The sequence below is a fragment of the Fulmarus glacialis genome, unplaced genomic scaffold, assembly GCF_000690835.1.
Source record: "Fulmarus glacialis isolate BGI_N327 unplaced genomic scaffold, ASM69083v1 scaffold32910, whole genome shotgun sequence".
Taxonomy (NCBI): Eukaryota; Metazoa; Chordata; class Aves; order Procellariiformes; family Procellariidae; genus Fulmarus; species Fulmarus glacialis.
In genome coordinates, this window is record NW_009186437.1 from 7460 (window position 1) to 29045 (window position 21586).

A 21586-nucleotide genomic window follows, 5' to 3' on the forward strand; every position below is an offset into this window, starting at 1 on the left:
TCAATAAACATCCTCAAGATCACATGCAGTTTTCACTATCACAGTGGAATCCATGGAGAAAAACAATGAGATTGTTAACATTCGGTCTTCCCTGCTCAATCTGGTAGACTTGGCAGGATCTGAGAGACAGAAAGACACCCATACAGAAGGACTAAGGTTGAAGGTTAGTTCTGTAGTATCTGTGGCATCTTTCTCCTTCCAGATGTACTGCCCTGTTCCATCCACCAAATCTATTCACCTTTGTTCTTTTTTTTTGTTTGGTTTGTTTTTTTTTTTTTTTTTTTCAGGAAGCAGGTAACATAAATCGATCACTAAGTTGCCTGGGCCAAGTAATCACAGCACTTGTTGATGTGGGTAATGGAAAACAGAGACACATTTGTTACCGGGATTCCAAGCTCACTTTTCTGTTACGGGTAACATATCCTCTGGATTTTATATGCTACTTGGGTTGTAGAAAAAATATTTGGGTTGGTTTTTCACTCTAAAAAGCTGAACTCAGGTACATTAAAAATTTGTTTCAATATTGGGCAGGTGGAAGAAAGCTTGAAAAATACCTTGTTACCTAAACAGAGTTATAGTCCATTTATTGCTGTTAACTGAAGACAAGTGTTGTGGTTTAACCTGGCAGGCAGCCAAATACCACACAGCTGCTCACTCACTCCCCCCTGCCCCCGCAGTGGGATGGAGAGAGAATCAGAAGGGTAAGAGTGAGGAAAAACTCGTGGGTTGAGATAAAGACAGTTTAATAGAACAGAGAAGGGAAAATAATAATGATAATGATAGAATATACAAAATGAGTGGTGCACAATGCAATTGCTCACCACCCGTGCTGACCGATAACCAAGTAGCAATCGGTACTTCCTGGATCACGCCTACCATTCATATACTGAGCATGACATCACATGGTATGGAATACCCTGTTGGCCAGCTGGGCTAGCTGTCCTGGCTGTGCTCCCTCCCAACGTTTGTTTTGTTTTGTTTTTTTCTTGAGCTGAATGTCCTTGACTAGCAGGATACTTAGCAACAACTGAAAACGTCAGTGTGTTATCAACATTCTTCTCATACTAAATCCAAAACACAGCACTAGAAAGAAATTTAACTCTATCCCAGCCGAAACCAGGACAACAAGAAATTTATTTATGCTCATAATCTCCTTTCACATATTTGCAAGTTTTAAAGAAGCAGCAGCAGCATATGTTTTCAACCCTATAATTTGGGAAATACTGTGTATCACAATATAATATTTAGAGATGTGTTGAAACGTTTGGCAGGATTTCCAGAATTAGCCTATGTGTGCTAAGTGTCGGTATGATAAGAATTAGATAAATTTACAGTTTCCTACCTGAGAGTTTATGGGCTTTTTTCAAGATGAACAGAAAACAAAGATGGAAGCAGACAAAGATTTGTTGTATGCCAGCACTCGCCAAAATTCTGTGAACAGTAATGAATAGTATCTGTAATATATTTTTGTATTATAATATAGTACTTGTACATAATATAGTACTTGTATTGCAACACAGTATTGTTGTGATCAGAGCAAAATTTCCCAATCATTCCATCCCTGTTCTGTGTATATCCTAGAATCATGAACCTCTGAAGAATTATGTTCTTCCAAGGCAACCCAAAATACACAGAAAATGAAAGAGAGTTGCAACTGTATGAGCTGTTACTTTCTTAAGTGGGGGTTTTTCAGGTGGTTGTACTGCAAAGAAGTCCACAAACATGACCTTCTCTGCTAGACAGAGAAAACTCCATTGAGGCTTGTGGACTATGTTGTAGTACTAGGCTTTTAGAGTCTTAGGTAAAACTGCTGTCTTCTTGAGATTTGAGAGCTACTTGTCTACCATGGAGGTGTTTGAAAACATGCATGTAAAAGGGAGAGATTTCTCTTATCCTTGGCCGAGAATGTGTTGTTTTGTGATTTGTTTGTTTGTTTGGCAATTGCCACCAGAAATTAGGTTGGAGCAATCAATAGGCTAGATGATGTTCAAAATAGTGCGAATACCAATCTGCTAACGACCAAGATTAAAGTGAAATATTTACTTTATTCCCTGAATTTTTTTCTCTGTTTTTTTTCTCTCTTTGCTGTTCAGGTGTAACAAGTATCTCAAGTTTTTTATTAGTAATATAAAATCAGGGTTTTGAAAACCCAAATAAAGTCTTTATTTACAGTCACATCCTTTATACCCATGTTTGAAATAAAATTTCAGAAACTTAAGTAGCATGGAGATTTGTTAAATAAAATCCCTTCTGCAGTTTGTTCAAAGGATTGCTTCCTGCTGTAGCCAAAAACATGCAAATAAAGTTAACTTCTGTGTTTTTAAATAGGATTCCCTTGGTGGTAACGCAAAAACATGTATAATCGCAAATGTTCATCCGGGATCCAGGTGTTTTGGTGAAACACTGTCCACCCTTAATTTTGCTCAGCGAGCAAAGTTGATTAAAAACAAGGTAAGAGTTATTCAATGTCTTTATTTTTGCAACAAACAATTTCTTGTCATTTAAACTACACACCTGCAAACAGGATAGCTTCATTGAAATACTCTTGTGCTTTCAGTAATTTAAATGAATATAACTTATTCTAAAATCCTAAATTTGCTTTCCTAAATGTTTCTGGCATGATTTTTGAAAAGGACTTGTTTGCTTTTGATTATGAATAGAGTACAACAGCTGGGGACTAAGTAATGGCTGGTAATAGTGTGTGTTCATTGCTTGCTCTCCGAGCACTTCATTGGAAAAAGTAAGTAAATCTGTACTAAAAATTAAAATTGTCATTAAAAAAATTAGATTCAATGGTATTTCAGTGCATCTAGCTTTTATATATGTTAATTCCCAAAATGTAATTTCTCATGAGTGGGTTTTGGAAGTATGTTGGCATCTGGCTGGAAACTACTGCCTTCGATGTATACTGCTTAGCTGAGGTCAAAAAGCTCTAGAGAAAATTCTGCAGAAAACATTAAATTTTTTAACCAATGTTTTTAGCTAAAGTGCAACTTACTGGTTTCTTAGTAAACTGAACATTGCTTTTCCCATGAGTTCTTCCTTTCCTAAGATGGAAAACTTCTCAGTAGTTTTGTTGCTTTGCAGTCTTTGACTTTTCTTTTATCCTATAAAATACAAGATTTTTTTTATTTGTACCTCTTCCTAATTTTCTCTTAACATATTTATGACAGGCTGTGGTAAATGAAGACACACAAGGAAATGTGAGCCAACTGCAAGCTGAGGTCAAGAAGTTGAAAGAGCAGCTTGCTCAACTTACTTCAGTGCCATTTATGCGTGATATTTCTGTATCACAAGGTAAGAGTTGGGGGTGAGGGAGAGAGAACTTGCTACTTTTTTAGCTTAGAGTGTTGGAGCCTTATGTAATTCATTAAGTTTCTGAACAATTAATATTTTTGTGGGGACTGACCTACAGAGGTTACATTTGTCTTATGGATCCCATTGCCTGTATCTGTATATAATATTTTGCAGAAATTCTTAATGTGATTTTATTTTCATCCTCTCATAAGTTTGTGTACAGGGCTATATTTCTATTACATAATACCTAGAATACTCTTCCAGTTCGTAAGAGGTATGCTGCCTAATCCTTTAAGTAACCAAAAGTTTACATGTGATTGCTTGCACATTTAGGAGGGAGGGCCCTAAGGTGTTGATATTACCCATTGAATCCACATTCTTTTTAAGCTCAGGACTGGATTTCCCCGCCCCCCTTCCCCTTTTGCCCCTTCAGGAAGATCCTAAGAAGGATGTTTACCTTTTGATAACAGATCATTTTCAATGTAAGATGGTAATGGCGTTTTTATCAATATGTAATTTTTTATTTGCAGTAGCTTTTCACTAGATCACTGTATTTGCAATATAGATCCCAGCATAGCTTTCTACTATGTATACTTCTCACTGAAATATACTACCTTATAATGCTTGATTACAAGGTAGTAAACTTGGTCTTGTAACTCTTAACTGTGATCCTGAGTCAACTTTCCTGACCTTGCCAAGAAATAGAAAATACAACAATGAAAGTTACTACAGAAGTTAGAAAGACTTGTCTAAGATAAAGGATCTGTGATGCGTTCTCCTAAGGAAAAATTACTTGTCTGTGAGCACACACATTTAACCAGTAAAAACAAGTCAGTGATTATGTGGGACACTGAATTGCTGTCCGTGAATACATGAATATTGACAGAGGGCTCAAAAATATTGTTAGACTTGTGATAGGGTTCTGAGGGAAAGCAAGTGATGATGCTTAAACACTGAAGAGAGGTTTTATGCAGAACCTAATGTATTAGAGCTGTGTTTAGTCTATGCAGTTAAATCATGTTCGTAATAGTCGATCACACAAATATGAAATCTGCTTACTAGCTACTTTAAAAACATGATGGCATTTTTTAATATACTGAATTACAATACGGTAGTTATTATGCACCTAGATACTATGGTGATTAGTATTCTATAAATGAGTAGTCTTGCCTGCATGAGGATGTTCAGGAAAGCTATTTTAAATTAATTTCTGGAGTGGATTAATTAAGCCCTTTTAATCCCTTGTGTGGACACTTTCCTTCCAGATTAAATCACTAATTGTCCACTTAATTAATGCTTATTTTCCTGAATTTCCTTCTCATAAACCATTTAGTCCACTTCTAATGTGCAAACTGTAATAATAATGCCAATAGTGGCTTAGCGTTATCAAATTAATTTCAGAGGGATTTTGCATTTTATAGATGTACTCAGCTGAACAAACTTGATTTTTTTATTTTAATAAAAGCTCATCGTAAAGCTGTTTAATGCTTGAACAACTTTGTTAATTATACAATTATGTATATTGACTCTGTTCTTTATCAGCATTTGCAGGTGACTAAGAATTACAGTCTAAACTTCTTTGCTCTGGGTACAGCACATGATCTTAGAGGAATTATATTGTTCGAAGAATTTATTTAAATTTTCTTTACACAACTGTCACGTTATGTATGTCGGAAAACCTGGTTAACCGATATTCTAATAAATACGGCATTTGTTTCTTTGACTTACCCTACAGGTGCTGTTGAAAAAGGGAAGAACAATATAAATTACATGAACAACTTTCTTGAAGCAATGTTGTTCTGGGAGAAATCAGAAGGTGAAAAGAAAGTAAGAAACCACTAATATTTCGAAGTGCATTCTGTGTACTCTCTGAAAGAGCAGTGAGCATATTGAAACTGGCTCTCTTCATGATTTTTCTTTGTTTTCGAATAAAAATACTCTGTCCAAAGATGATAAGGTTTCGTAATAAGGGAACTAGTCAAATGTCATTTAAGATAAAATCTTTCAAATTCAGACAAGTCATATGATAGCTTTCATAGTATGTTTAGTTTTAAGGGTGGGTTGTTTATTTGGATTTTCTAATTAAAAGTTTGAACAGAAAACAAACTTCTGTTTTACTTAATTTTGAGTGCATCTTTGAGTGTTTGGATCAACATTGTGGTTTTTGAAGCAAAACTTCCAGTCATCCCCATTTTATTGTGCTTTGGTTCGTGTCACGGCGCAGTGGTGAACCATCCAAAATGGATTTTTTTGGAAGAAAATTAACTGAAACAGGCACTTGAGGGGTACATCTGATGTGCTTATCTGAATACTTAGTCTACAGGATCATATTGGAGCTTCTAAGTAAAGTTTTTGCAATATAGTGTGTAATTTGGCTTCTTGGTATGAGCTGTTGCTCTCTACAGATCTGCTCCAGATGATAGTCTCTGTATTCACAAAATTATTGTTAATTGAGTTTTGCATGATTTGTGTTTGTGATACATGCACCTTAAAAATTCATCTAGTGTAACTCTTGCTTCTCCACCAATCTGTATATGTACTTTCTAAGAATTTATTAGAAAAAATTGCTCAACTAGAAGATCTGTGTGCCAAGAAGGAGAAATTTATTCAGTCCAATAAAATGATAGTTAAATTCCGTGAAGACCATATTGTTCGCTTGGAGAGATTACATAAAGAGGCTGGTGGAAGTTTATTGCCAAAAGAGCAAGATGATCTCCTCAGTGAACTGAGGGAGGAATTGCAGACACTCAGAGAACAGGTAAATCTTTGGTTTTTCCTTTCTGGAACAATTTTCTTTTGTGAGAATAGCTCATGTGATGGAGTTCTGTGATGGATGGGTACAGCTTTTTAGGAAAGGCAGGCAGGAAAAGAGAGGAAGAGTGGTGGGTTCCTTTATAGAAGCATCTCAAATGCATGGAGTTTCCCTGTGGAAGGGGCAATGGGTGGGTTTAGAGCTTGTGAGTTTGCATAAGAGGAGAGGCTAATAAGGGTGATGTCATGGTGGGAGCTTGCTACCGGCCACCTGATCTGGGTTAGGTAGAGGACTAAGTCTCCTTTAAGGAACTCAAGGAAGTCTCCAAATCACAAATCCTCTTTCTTATGGGAGACTTTAACTTCCATGACATCTGTTGAAAGGGAAAGACAGCAGTATGCAAGTAATACAGCAGGTTTCTGAAGGATAGTAACATAGATGCTAGATGGGCCAATCAGGGGTGATGCTCTCCTGGAGCTGTTTGAGAAAGGCAAGTAGTAAAGTACATACCTGAGGCTTCAGGTTATTCAGGTATTTGGTAGGTGTGGTATCATTTGTGAGGCAGTTTTGAAGAACAAAGATGATCAAGAGAGGGCAGATCTTTAAAAACAATTTCCTCCAAGCACAAGTAGGAAGAAGTAGATGTATTAGAAGACCAGCTTGAATCTAGCTCATAACTAAGCTCCAAAGTGAAGGAGGAAAAAAAGTACAGAAGTCAGGATAGTCATTAAAGGACTATAGAAACATTACTATGGCATGCAGGGACAGCGTTAAGAAAGCCAAAGCTCAAAGTTGAAACTGAAAAGGGATGTCAAGAGCAGCAAGAAAAGCTTCTACTGCTTTATTACCAGTAAAAGAACAAATACATAAAATGTAAACCCACTGTCTTTTTTGAGAGCAGATTCCAAGGGTGTAAGAAAACTAACAAAAAAAAATTGGGCCAGTTTTAACCACTGTAGGGAATACCTTTTTTCCTCTTCCATTGCAATTTAATGCTTATTAAAGGTAGTAGAGCAACAGCTAGATATGTATAGCATTATCTGTAAAATAAAAACTGCTGAATAAAATACTGCTTATCACAGATGGAACAACACCCACGAATTGCAAAGTATGCCATGGAGAACCATAACCTCAGAGAGGAGAATAAAAGACTTCGTTCTTTACAGTCAGTTAAAAAGGCCCAAGAAATTGATGCTCAGACTATCGCAGAACTAGAAAAAGCTTTTTTGGAAGCTTCAGCCACAGAGAAAAATACTGGAGGTAAAAATATGCTAATGTTTTTCAGCTAAATAAACTTACTGCATTTCTGTTGTGTGCAGTGTAGTGTTGAAGACGTTGTCTGTCTTGATGCATTTTTGCCTTCTTCAAAGTGATACCTGAAGACTGATAAAATAGGTTTTCTTTGTTTTATTCATGTTGGCCTTCAAGAAAATACAGCAATAGGGAATTTGGATTCTTGTGCATCTTTTGAACACCATCCATAATCTCATTTTGTTGTCCTTAGTTGTCATGAAGACTGCAGTAATATTAATTATTCTACTGGTTTTCATGTGGACTGTTGCTATCAATCTCAATTGCTGGTATGCTGTTCAAAAGCCTACAAATGCTTTCATTTTAGTAAAAATTAAGATATTTGAGCTACCCTGTGATTTCAGAGGGTATATGTTTGTTCTTTAGGTCATCATTTATATTCCACCACCATATCAGTGGAAGGCAACTCACTGGCATCTGTTGAAAAGCTGAAAGCACGCCTGCTACAGACTCAGAGTGAACTGGCAAGTTCAAAGCAAGAATATGAAGAATTTAAAGAGCTAACCAAGTGAGACAAAACAGTATAGAAATGTCTTTAAATGCTTTTAAATAATTACTTATACTGATTTTTAAAAGTTAGTCTCAGATCCTGAATATACAGTCTAAGTATATTCTTCACGTGTAAGAGATGCTTAGGTTAAGAAAAATGGCACGCTGAATATGTTCCTGTTGAACTCAGTTACTCCCAGTCTAGGAAACAACCATGATGCAATCTGAAGGCATGTCTGCACCGTTGCAGATTTTTTTGTGTTTCTGAAAGCTCTTCTTTATGCTAAGATGCAAAACAATGCTTCACAACGTGCAGGAGATGCACATACCCTGGAATTCTGATAGTCACCTGCTTAATGGGACAGGGGGAGTTTGGCTTAGTTTCCATGTTGAGCAAGTATTTTTCAGTAACTGAAATATTGCAGATAGAAGCAGTGACAGGAACTAAGAGCTGATGGGCTTTAGGGGGTGTATTTTGGGGTTTTTGTTTGTTTTAGTGCAACAGTAATTTTTTTAAGATTGCAGGTTTGAGTCACCATAAATGTAGAATCCAAGCACCCCATAAAATTTTGGCTAACCTGTTGGTTAATTTTTTGTCTCCACTTCAAAGATTTTTAAGAAGGCAATAGTACTACTATCTTGAGACTTGTTATTGGAACAGAGATTTAATTCAAATTAGAGCAAAGACATGGTGTCAATAGTTCATTCATGTCCATTTGCTTTGGCATCTAAACATGAGATAAGGGTCTACTTTGTCCTTACTAATGTAGTAAAGAATTAACTGTCATTGTTCTCCTTGAAGGCAGCACAAGATAATGCGAAAGGCCTGAGTAATACCTTCAGAGTGTGTGTGTGTATATATATTCATATACAAGTGAATAATACATGGCTTAACTTGACAAACCCCATTTCTGGAAAATTCAGGTCCTGTTACTGGAGATACAAGAAAAATAATTGCATTTCCAGCAAACATAATGTAAACCTGGAAGGCAAAAGGGACCCGACTTTTTTTTTATTATATTTATTTTTAGCTTGTATCTAACGTTGTTGGTTTTTTTTATTTCAGTGAATCTAGAATGTTACAATCTACTGAGTTTATCAATTCAGCAATCCATCTATTGTCCTGTATCATTAGTTACAATGGTTTATTTATATCTTCATATATTAATTACTTTATTTTCCTGCCCATTTCATGTATTCCTATTTTATGTATTACATGTTTTGTGCATGTCTTGCTTTCTTGATAGTATGTATGCATTTTTATTGCTGACATTTTCTTAGTGGAGTGCAGTCAAGCAGAAGTGTGCTTTTGAGCCTCTGGATTCACCTGTGGATTTCACTAAATTTTAAACTTGTTTCCAGTTTCAGAGTAACTGGATGCTTAATCTTACACTCAAGTGTAACTATATGCTGTAACTGAATAAGTAGAGTAAAATTTAACAATTTCACAAAATCAATGTATGCTAATTTTTCTGTTGTCCCAGACAATCAGAACTAAAGTTCTATTCTGTTCTGTAAGTTTTGTTGCAGATGCTAAAAACATGAGGGAAAGTGATAGCATTAAACTGCCAAAAGATGAAATAGTATAGTTCCTTTTTCCTGTAGACTTTGACCCTACAATTATATCAGTGAGGTCAGCTATCACAGTAACAGCATGTAGCTCTGCAAAATACCTAATTAAAATTATTCCTAAATTTCTGCTCAATTGTTGGATTTCAGTTAAAGTACTCTCACAGGGCAAAATAATATTAACAGAGTAGCATTTCCAAAAAAAATCTTTAAAGGATTTTCTTTAATCCTGGCAAGCACCAGTTCAGACTTCTCATATAACTGGATAACATTTTAAAAGCTTAAAACCATATTGGTATGGGTGATATCACTTTCTCATAAAAGGAATTGCAGAGCTCTCAGCTTATTTCTTACCGCGTAATGGATTTTTTCTGACACATTTAGTTATCCATCTGCTTGCTTTCATTATGCAAGCAAAAATAAGCCTCTCGGCTTTTTAATTTTTTTTTTTTATTTTTTATTTTTTAATACAGCAGTGGTGGCTTTCTTCTCAAAATAATGTATTTCAATGTTTGGGCAAGAGTTCAGCTTTAGCTTGCTCACTGGCAATGCTGCAGCTTATTCTTACTGATGGGAGGGCATACTGATGGAGTGGTTTTGACAGTAATAAAATACTTCCTAAACAGGAAAAAGCATATGGAACTGGAATCAGAGCTTCAATCCCTTCGGAAGGGAAACCAACATCTTGAAAACATTCTGGAGGCAACCAAAGCACACAAGCGCCGAGAAGTCTCTCAGTTACATAAGCTACATAGACAAACTCTTAAGGTATGAGAATAACATAGACATAGCTACATAGACAAACTCTTAAGGTATGAGAATAAGTTTATTTTAAACCATGCATACTTACTTCTGAGTTGTGTGAGAACATAGACTTTCATTTGTATGATCCCTTAACCTAACTAGTGTTCTGGCACGTAATCCATGTGATAAAGCAGATAGGCTGCTTTTTTGTTCTGAAATACTTACTGAATGACTGCTACTGTAATCAGATAACAAATCTGAAAAAGTGTAGTGCTTTAGAACTAATCACTTTGAGCATTTTATTTCATTATTCTGCCTACAGAACTATAAAATATAAAGTCTTAATTCCATTTTACAGTTGAAATAAAGACTGCTTTGTAATCTTTATAACAGAACATAACCACTCCAACAAAAGCTTACCAGCTAAGATCTCGCCTAGTGCCACGAATAAGCCCAGAAATCTCAGATTATCATTCTGAAGACTTTCAGTGTTCCGAAGAGATGATGGATGACATTTTGAAAGAGCCAGTTCCCCCAGAGATGAATGAACAAGCATATGAGGCCATTGCTGAGGAGCTCAAAGTGGCACAGGTGAATGTTCTGAATAAAAACTGAAGTGTATGTATAACTTTATAATAAAGCAGGTTTTGGCATGAAATACTTCCCTCACACCAAATACATTTTAATTTGTGTGGGAAATTGAAACTCTTGATGAATACTTAAGGCTTCACTAAAGAGTTAATTATACATTGTACTTAAGAGGATTTACAATGAAAACATTGAAAGGGATTTGAAAGTTGAATATCTTAAGTAGTTTAAGATATACAGGGCATTTAAACTTTTATTATTTTAACCTGATAACTTGTTTCTGAGGAAACTTCTTTATAAGTCTCTGGTGACAGCTACATTTGGAACAATACCCAAGCTTAATATATAACACTGTATTATTTGAAGAAACCTGCCGAATATTGCTTGTCCACCATTATACCTTAATTGTCTTGTATCTTTCCTAAAGGGCAGGGAAGGTCTTTTGTCACGTGGAAGAGTGCTACAAAGTTATCTGAACCACTCTCTAGAAGCTGGAACTAACTTCAGTGCATGTAAAACCCTGGCACAACAGCCAAAACCCCTCTTTGATGCTTCCCATAGTGCAGAGATCCTGTAAGGAATTTAGCTAGTGTGTATTTTGAATAACTTCTTTTTAAAGCCTTATTTCTCCAAGATAAACGTGTCTGAAAACAAAGTGTTTATTGGATTCAGTCCTTGTATTCCCTGACGGATTTTCTTGTGTTCTGGCAGTTTAGTTAGCAATAGGAGAAATCAGCTACTTAGATATCAGCTTATTTTTGAATGTTCTGTTTTCTGTTGGTTCAGGTCATAAAAAAAGAAAGTAGTTGACACTTTTATATTTAATATGCACAGACTGCCATATGGCATGTGAGAATAACTGGGAGATGGGTGTTCTAATTTTGAGTGTCTGTTGTGTCACAGGAGCAACTGAGCGCAATGCAGACAAAGCTGGATGAAGAGGAAAGCAAGAATATAAAACTCCAGCAGCATATTAATAAACTGGAGCATCATTCTGCACAAATACAGGAGGTGAGAGAACAATATAATGCAGGGCTATATGTGAGTGTGTATATATGACAAGGTGATATCTACCACACTCATACTACTGTGTTGTCTACTGAGGTCTGCAGTGTTACTTGCGTTTTGACTTTTGAAAAATTTACATAGCATCATAGCTCAGGGCTGTGCAAGAAAACAAGGACTTCATTTAACATAACACTGCAGGTTTGGGGGTTTTTGGTTTTGTTGTTTTAAATGCTGTGATTCTGAGCCTGCTTGATCTTAAATATAAGCAAATAGACACCAAAGATGTCTGTGCTTGGTTTTGGCCAACTTCATGATTTCTGGAAAACAGCAATAGTCACAAAGAAATTTTAAACTTCGGAATGCAGAAAATACTACTTGCCTCAGTTGGAACTGAACTGAAACATCCTTACTCTATAAAATATTTACAAGTCTTCCTTAATCTCTAGGTTTGATTTAACATAGAAAAGGAAATAAGGCCTATTTTCTTCCCAGATCAGTCTCATTTCTGATAGCTCTGTTCTGAAGTAGATCTCAGCTCCTAAGATGTGGGTTGCTTTTAAATGAACCTTTTAGATAAGGTAATGTCTTCAGTGATATTGAAATACTTTTTTTTCTTGGACTTCTATGGATTTCAAGATTCACCAAACATCAGATTTAAAGAAAAATGCATCTTGTATTTATAATCAGCTGATTAAATGCTCTAATACGTTATTATTGTTACAGCTCTGACTTAACCACTCCTACATTTCTTCCATTTAAAAATTTTACTTCTCTTCTCAAGCTTCTTTCATCTGAAAGGAATAACTGGAGTAAAGAGCGCCAGGAGCTCCTTGAACAGATAAAATCACTTGAAAAGCAATTTCAAGATAGTCAAAGCAAGACTGATAGTAAGTCTTTAACACTGAAATTCCATATGAAGTTTTGAGGTGTCTTAATATTTTGAATCAACAATAGCACATGCTGAGTAACTATTTGGGTTTAAGATTTTAAAGTCATACTGGTTTGACTTTCTCTTATCTTTTTTAAAGAAAAAAATCTCTAATACTTGCAGAATAGCTTTTCTCTGCCCAGTATTGCGAAGTATACAATATTGAAAATTGTTTTCTGTTCACTCTGAATGTGAAGGGAGTATAGGATACAGTTATTTTATAAAGAAAATAACTAAAAATAAAGGGAAAATCCTCTATTGGTCTATGGAAATGCAGTGATATCGTCTGGAATGTTTTTGATCCTGTCTGTACTCTGTTTCATTGACCTTTTCCATTTACAAATCCTTTTTGTGTGTGACCTTCAAGGTTAATTCCACTGAAAATATGTAAAATTTTGTGAGACTTTCTCAGGACGTTATGTAGTGTTAAACATCCTGTATCTAGTGCAGTTTTCCAAATAACGTGAAATACTTGTTTGGTTTTTGACAGTATTAAAAAGTGAAGTCTATGACTTGCGCATTGTTCTGCAGTCTGCAGACAAGGAGCTGTCTGCTGTAAAATTGGAATATAGTGCCTTTAGGGAAAAGCAAGAGAAAGAAATGAGTCAGCTTTCTGGTAGACATATGGATGTACAGTTCCAGTTGGACAGCGTCAGGTATGTTGGCAATTTGGTAAAATGCCTTAACCTCCCTTCTGGATGCATCCAGTGATTTAGTTCTTCTTTTCTGCATGTGAACTTCCACTTTACATCTCTTATTTAAAGTTGTTATTTTGTGTTGATGTCCTTTGCTTATTTTTTTCTCAATTCTTTCCATGCCTATTTCAGAGCCATGAGGGGGAACATGGTGAAATTAGCAGAAAGAAAATAAAATGAGGCTTCCTTGATTTTGGTTGCTATAGCATTTTCCCATTAAGTAGGATATACCTATAAGCTTACTGGTCTCCAAAAGTTAAGTAGCTGAAGAGGCATAGTTTGTTTGTTTGGTGTGTTTTGGGGTTTTTTTGGTTTTTTTTTTTCCAATTTAGTCTTAAAAATTAACTGTTACTTCTCAGTCTGGTCACATGAAGCAGGCAACATAATGATGCTGCTCTAAAAATACAAGTGGAAAGAAACCATAAAAATAAACTGAAGCTTGACTGTTGAAGCCTGAAAAACTCACTATGTTGTATGCAATAATTGATGTTGTTATTGGGAGGTGAAAATCAGTGAGATTCTTGATCATTAGTGCGACTTAGCTATGTTGGGTTTTGTTGGTGGTGGGTTTTGTTTGTTTTGTTGGGTTTTGGTTTTGTGGGGTTTTTTTCCTGGAAAGCTTAACTACATTATTGCATTATAGCAGGTCATGTCTTAACTGAAGTCATTTTTTGAGTGAAGCATTGTGAGACTGGGGACCTCGAATTGAAATTAAATGTTGTGGTTTCACTGATGCTTTCTGTGTTAGCAGAAGTACTGACTTTTTGGAGGGTATTCTTTCTATAGACTCTTCATTAATAACATGATTCATAACACTTGTCTAGTGGCTCTTTTACCTCTCTTTACTTTTCACTTTTGTGAAAGATCAAATGAAATAAGTTTTCAGGGCAACAATTTAGAGGGAAATAATCCAGACTTGCCCAGAATATATAAAGATTTTATATGGGATAAATAACCCAGATATCAACTAAGCAGATGCAGTCCTCAGGATCATTCTAGCAGAGTCTTTTGTCCAACAACTGGCTAAAAAAAAAAATTTAAAAAAAAAAAAAATGGGTGAACACCATTATCAAGACACAGTGACTGAAATTTCTATAGAATTTTTTAAGAAGTAAATTATTTCTAGGGATCAGAAAAAGTGCTCTGCCTTCTCTGCCAATGCTACTTAAATTTCCTGTGCCTTTCATAAATTTGGGGTTTCTGAGTTTAAAAAAAAGTTACCACTTGTCAATCACTTCTTTCTAAAATAACTGTACTCTAAGTTATCTGAAGATTATAAAATACATTTGATTGGAGTATTTTTATAATGAAACAAACCCTTATGTTAATATTGTGGGTGGGTTTGTTTGTTTCTTTTATAAAGGCTAGAACATGAAAAGATTCTTGAAGAAAAAGCAAGCCTGCAGGATGACTACGACAATTTGCAGGAAGTAGCGAAGTTTGAGACAGATCAACTGAAGCAACAACTTCAGGACAGAAAACAAGAAGCAGAAGCAATGAAAACTGAGCTTTGTGTAAGACAGTCAAGGTTTTTAAAGGACTTTATTATACAGTTACTCATGTAGCCAGATTGTTTAATTTCTGTTACTGTATCATCAATAATAAATTCCACAGTAGTAATAGGTTTCCTGGTGATCTCATTTGGAAGATGTACCCAGAATCTTTTTTAAAACTTGGTGCAAGATTTTTGCAATCACAGGCTACAAGAAATATCCAATAGCATGATGAAGTAGTAGGTTTTTCAGCTGAAGAAACTGCTCTGGAAATGTTGAGGGAGATGGGTTAATTAGTAAAGAAATAAGAAACTGCTTTGGAAAAGAATCATGACATTGAAATGCTGGTGACCTTTCATCTCAGTGCTAGCTAAGACTAGCTTACTTATTCTATCTTTACAAAGCAGTTTCTTAAAAATTTTCATAGTGGATGTGATCTTGTTAAAATGATCTATGCCTTTTTGTGGTGGATCGCTGTCCTGGAATTTAGTTGATGCTGCCCTTGAAAGCCTGTCAGACTGCAGTGACTGCAAAACAGCAGTAAGGTTGCTCAAGGGCTTTTGCAAATGATTTTGCCTGCTTTTCTGCAGTGTGCCTGCTCAGCAAGTTTGCTGTAAGTTTTCCTTTTTGGTGTTTATAGGAATACTGACAGATTGAAAATTATTATTTTAAATTCCTTATAGTCTAATATCTTGAACTGCTGGTTAGAATTTGAAAAATCCACCCAAATTAAGCTACAGTTGAAAATTGTAATTTCTGCCCTTAAAGCCTTGGATGTTGAGGAACATTATAGCTATATGAAATCATTATCAATGGCAGGTGAGAAGAGCTGATTGCTTAATATAAATAAGAGTTTACTGTTGAACTTGTTCAGAACAAAGCTAAAGATCTTTCCGTTTCCATCTAAGGTTTTGTGGCGGTTTTTCAGTCATTTTAGGAGGTTTTTTAGATTTTTATTTTTGGTTTAAATTATTCTAAAGACCTTATGTTGTAACTTGTTATAACAACATATATTTTGATATTCTAGAACCTTTTGAAACTCCTGAAAACAGAAAAAGAACATAATGAAAAACTAACATTACAATTACAAGAAGACAAAGAAAACAATTCAAAGTAAGTTTTAATTAGTGGTGGGGTTTATTTTCATCTGACTTCATTGTTTCTGTCCTATGCTAGGTTTTGTATTCAGATGGGGATCCTATTTGTAGAGGAGTTTTTCCCCAGCTGGGTGGAGATAATTACATAATGGGCTTTTTTTATTTTATCCAACTTAGAACAACACTTCATTTTAATGTATTCAATTAACGTGACAAATGTAATTTCGTTACAAGTATAGTTCTTCATGTCAAAGATAAAGTTCCACTACTGATAGCAGCGTATGGCAAGTAACTAAACTATTAGTCTTTTGTATAGCACGGAGAAGTTAAAGAACTCTTCAAAAAAATTAAGTGCAAATAGAATAAACTTATATGACTTGATTCTTGTTAAAGCTCTTATGTTCTGATTATATTTCTCACTAGAAATGTGGGTTTTTTCTCCAGGGAACTCTTGAAAGTACTTGAAAAAGCACAGGTGGAGAAACCATCCTCTGAAATGGTGACACGGTGTGAGCAGCAGGTACAACAGCAGAAGTGAATCACTAAATTGTGTGTTCATGGATTTCCTTGTGCATTAATAGCAATTTTATTGGTGAACTGACTGTTCTGTAGATTACCAGCAAAATAAAAGTAGAGTTCTCAAGTTTCAGATTGTTTTGTTAAGCTACTGCTTAATTTTTCTGGTAAGGCAAAAAACTTAGTTTCTTCCATTTTTTTTTTTCATGGCTTTGTTCTTTACAAAACATGCTTCAAAAGTAATTAAATCTCTCCTTCACATTTATTTCTTCTAGGAAGCAAAACTGCAGAAATTGGAACAGGAGCTGGCTGCTGCAGAAGAGTTTATTGTTTCTTTGAAGAAGACAAATGATGCGGATAAGGTTTGGGCTTATTTCTGTTACTGATACCCAGTTTTGCAGGTAACTATGTTCTGTAGTAGAGTTGAAAGCCCAGAGCCTTCTATGATACTTAGTAATTCTGTGATTCTAGGCAATCCTGGCTGTCTGTCTAAGTAAAATAAATCCTACCTTTTACTGGTGTAGAGTTTGCAGGCCAGTAGGAAACTGGTATGCATTCAGAGAAAACACAAGATAACTGAAGGTTAAACAAACAAAAAAAAAATCAAAGTAAAGCTGTCTGCCAGACAAAACATTCAATGCGTAAACGATGCATAATTCCCCTGATTTCCCAGGGTCTTCTAGTCAGTGCCATGTCTTAATGGGCTAATAGAAAAGGTAAGAAAGGTGATGTAAGAATGTGACTGTGGGTATCTTCATTAATAAAATCAAAGCACTTTTACATGAGAAGACTGCTCCGATGTTCTGAAAGCTTAAATAGCAAAAGTTCCCATAGTACAAGCATCTATGCTGTATGCAAAAGAGGCATAAGAAATCACAGTGTCTTTACTGTCCAGCATGATGCATTGGTAAGTCTTGCTTTTTCCATGCTAAAACCAAAAATTTGACATGTATAAGGTCAGAAGAATCTGGTATTGTCAGTGCAGTGGTGTTTCTTGAATGTGCCTCTTTCCATTACAAACAAATGTAACCCAAAACTACAGTACTTCTATTCTCCTATTAGAAACCCATTACAGCCTGAGACTAAAGCAGAGGGCTAGTCTTCTCTTCTAACGAACACAGCAGTTTTTTAATTCTTCATGTAAGTGCTTAGAATAAAAGCCAATGATTTTACAAGAAATTTCCTGTTACTCCTTTACATGTGCGTATTGAGGCCTCATTTTCAAATGGCCATTTGAAATTTGGTGTTGACAAATTATACACCAAAGAAAGTCCAGTAATAAATATATATTTTATATATTTTATCAGGATTAACTTTTTTATGTTGCAGGAGGTTGTAACTGACTTGATGAGACAGATCCAGGAGCTGAGGTCTTCAATGAATCATAAAACTGAGTCCATAGATGGGCTGACAAGAGAGCTCGAGGATATAAACGTATGTTCTGTCATTTTGAAGGACATGGTATAGTTTTTCAGAAATAGAAGGCAATGACATGTCTTATCATGGGTCTCAAACTGCATAACTTGCTGTAGCATTTTAGAAGGAAACGCCTTTGTTTTGACATGTTGAAATCTTCTGAACGTTTTATGCCTAAGGCTGTCTTGAAAACTGAACTCTTTCCATGTGGTGGAAAAGTGTCTCTAAAGGGACCTATTCACATCCTGTAAACTACACTCAGCTGACAGTCACATTTAGATTTTCTCAGAAATTGGCAATTTAAGACATCCACAATTGAAGCTGAATTGTAAATTCATTTTTGAGGGAGTGAATTTTTATGTTGCTGACATTGCTATGTTCTACATCTGAAAACATAAGTATAAAGAACTAAAACTATGTATTTGAATAACTATGAAAAAATATGATGTATCCTCTTTATTAAAATAGGTCTGGTTTGCAAACTGATAGAGCAACCCACAGAATGCTTTAGATACTGTATATGTATGAACTATGAATTCAAAAGGTCCTACAGACAAAATGTTGATGAGACATATTTCTACATATGGTTATCTGGTTTTTTCCAATAATGATTTTAGTGGTTAATATGTATTGTGGTGGCTAATACATATTAAATTAATAATCTTTTTCCATTGTTCTGACAACTCATTTCTAATAACATAGTTTGTGCAATTTAACAAGTATGATATATTGTTCTGATTTTAGTCATTGACACTGAGATTTTAAATGTTTGCAGTTGTCATCATAAGATTTGTGATATACATTTATTTGTATTATATTTGCCAACTTTCTTTGATAACATGTTTTCCTAAAATATTCTAAAACTTACTTTAATTGTTTCCGTAGTGCAAGTATAATCTTGTTCTGGCTGCAAAAGAAGAAAGCAAAGGGATCATAGAGGATCAGGAAAAGAAAATTGAAGAACTGAGGGAAGCCTTGGAGAGAAGACAAATAGCTGATAACATTGAGGTAAAAACATTAATGTTGGTATATTATGATTATTTGTTCAACAGACCAATTGGATGTGGTTTTGCTTAAAATACTTCTGTAAAACTTAACCTCATTTTAGTTCAAGCTAAGCTGTTCTTAAAGGAATTTTTCATGAGATACCTGACAAATTCTGTTAAATTATCACATTACTTGACATGAATATTTTATATGCTACTTCATAAAATCCTATGCTAAAAGCCTGGTTTAATTTTGTTAAGGCCACTAAGGAGTCATCAGCTGAATTTAATGGCAAGATTAGATGATGCAGCTGAGAAATTAAAATAGGTGGAAGAATATATTCTGTTTAATATTATCTCTTCCTCCACTACTGCTATATTCAGTAACATCTTTTCTTTACTCATAATTTTAACTAAAAGCTCCACCTGCTGGAAACAGATCTAGGATGCATGGTTGATTCAACTGTGGTTTTGCTTTTTAAAATGGCATCTTTCTTTTTAACTTTGTCTCTCCTGTTACTGCTCTCACCATTGTTTTGGTGAACCAGTCCATCAGTCAAAACCACCAGCCTCTCCTTACAAGTAATTTCTACAAGATCATCTGTCATATTACATGTGCTTAGTCCAATCATATAGCACCAATAAAGTCTTCCAGAGTAGCGTTTGCTTCTCAAAAAATCATTCTTAAATATATTTCCACTACATTTAATAAAAAGACTATTTTCATTAATAATAATATCTAAATTTGACATTCTGGAATCCTAAACTGAGTTGCCTGCCAAATGGATCACTTTCTGGTTTTGGTTTTTTGTTTGTTTGTTTTTTAAACTGAAGAAACAATTCTTATTACATTGTTATCCTTGGGTGTAAATGGCTCCTGATAAAATCATAGTGTTTCTCCTTCTTTGACTTTGTACATCAGTTACTAACTTTCTTCATGCTTTCTTGACTCGACAAGAACAACTAATCCAAGGTGGCATTTAAAATACTGTTTCTCCTTCTAGGTTAACACACCTTGTGTAGGTATGATGCCCTATCAGATAGGGTGGGACTCTAGATCCTAAAAGAAATCCAGAGGTATCTACAGACTAGCAGTGCACTAAAAAAGCTGTAATCGCTAATTCAGCATGGATTAAAATCTATACATTCTTTTCTGGTTTCTTATTTAAAGAATTGTATCTCTTTTTAAGTACACGTGTTATACTTTAAAACAGTGATTGATTTCAAATATCTCCCACAAGTATCTAACTGTAACTATACTGTAGGAAAGTTCTCACTCTTGTTCTGCAACCAAGACAATGGGTATGGAAAATGTGCTAAAATAAGAAATTTATATATGAATGCTTGCTACAATTCATGAGGGAAAAAGGAGATGCTTGTAGCTGTTAACAATCTTAGCAACAATAACAAAACATCTTGAAACAACTGCTTTAAAGTAATAACTTCAACACTTCTTTCTTTACTTGTTCAATCACTTAAAATAGAGAGACCTTCTGTGTGAAGACTTGCATCATACAACTGATCAGCTGATAAGACTGACTGAGGCCTCTAAGAAACATGATTCATTGCTTCAGTGCGCGCAGGAAGACATAACAAAGAAAGAAGCTCTAATCCAGGAACTCAGGGAACAGGTAAAACAAGGAAATTCTTCTGATAATTAGTTCCTTGGGAGAGAGCTGTCGTTAATTGTAGCATCTGGAAAAGGTTTTACTTGTAACTTTAGAGCATCTTGTACGAAGTGCTCTTGGTGAAGAGCAATGCTCCCTCCTGTAAAAGCAAAGTAGTAGTTCAAAAGCTTCTGAACAAAGGCTAGATAACTTTTAAATACTTTGGAAATGGTGTCTAGAGATCATGAACATGTTTACTCTGAAAGCAGAGTAAAATTATCAGTACCTATAGTAACAGAGCAACCTGAGTTGTGTTTTACTCACCATGTTCATTCAGGTAGCTATTGAAGTAACGTAACAGTGGTGTGCAGAATAACTGCAACAGGTTTTTCTCACCTTTGCTGTGTATGTGGAAATCATTTGACTTAAGTAAAACAAGTAAACAGTATTGAAGTACTTTATAAGCAGTGTAACCTAGGGGATTCCTTCTTCCTCTACTTAACACTTATCCACAAACTAAATCATTATGTAGTGGAGATAACTGTTGAGCTCTATAAATTATGCAGTCAGAGTGACTTGGAGCTTTTGCAGACCAAATAGCTATGTTAAGCCTTTGTCCAAATTTTAGCTCTAGTTGTCTTAACTGTCATAGTGCAAAGTAATATATTTGTGTTGGCAAAAACTCTAAAGATAAGTTATTTTGGAAAGAGTACTTTTGTCATGTTAGCATGTTCTCTTTGAGAAAACTGATTAAATCTATACTAGTAAAATCTTTGTTTGTATCAAATCATGTTTTGACCAGTAATGTTTGCCAACAAAGTTTAACTGTGCTAGCAAGCCCTTTGAAAGGTAGATTGTGTTAGCAAGGCAAAAAAATCAAATACCAACAACAAGAACAAAATTCAGATTAACGACACAGTATATAGTGTATGTATACTTTCAGAAATGCTTGTTACATGCCACTATCGAATGATTAACAGTTATTAGGTAAATACAGAAAACAATTATGAAAGTGAAGTCTAAGGTAATCTAAAATAACTTGTGGTGTACTTAAGCTTGCTCAAAATAGAGATCTGGCTGCTGTTTTCTT

General features: G+C 35.1%; 1 protein-coding gene across 1 annotated transcript in view; it reads left to right on the forward strand.

The window, feature by feature from the left end:
- The window catches only part of KIF15 (kinesin family member 15), a gene marked incomplete at its 3' end in the record, with an annotated part of 34922 nt that overhangs the window by 6099 nt on the left and 7237 nt on the right, over nt 1-21586 (forward strand). Inside the window, 21 exon segments of the mRNA XM_009587824.1 lie at nt 1-8; nt 10-163; nt 288-413; nt 2329-2451; nt 3174-3297; nt 5033-5124; nt 5846-6055; nt 7132-7309; nt 7727-7868; nt 10045-10186; nt 10556-10753; nt 11654-11761; nt 12540-12645; nt 13177-13342; nt 14745-14895; nt 15902-15987; nt 16416-16491; nt 16763-16849; nt 17817-17921; nt 18789-18911; nt 20374-20520. The exon segment at nt 1-8 is cut by the window's left edge and continues 48 nt beyond it. Of these exon segments, the coding sequence (XP_009586119.1) occupies nt 1-8; nt 10-163; nt 288-413; nt 2329-2451; nt 3174-3297; nt 5033-5124; nt 5846-6055; nt 7132-7309; nt 7727-7868; nt 10045-10186; nt 10556-10753; nt 11654-11761; nt 12540-12645; nt 13177-13342; nt 14745-14895; nt 15902-15987; nt 16416-16491; nt 16763-16849; nt 17817-17921; nt 18789-18911; nt 20374-20520 (2652 nt within the window).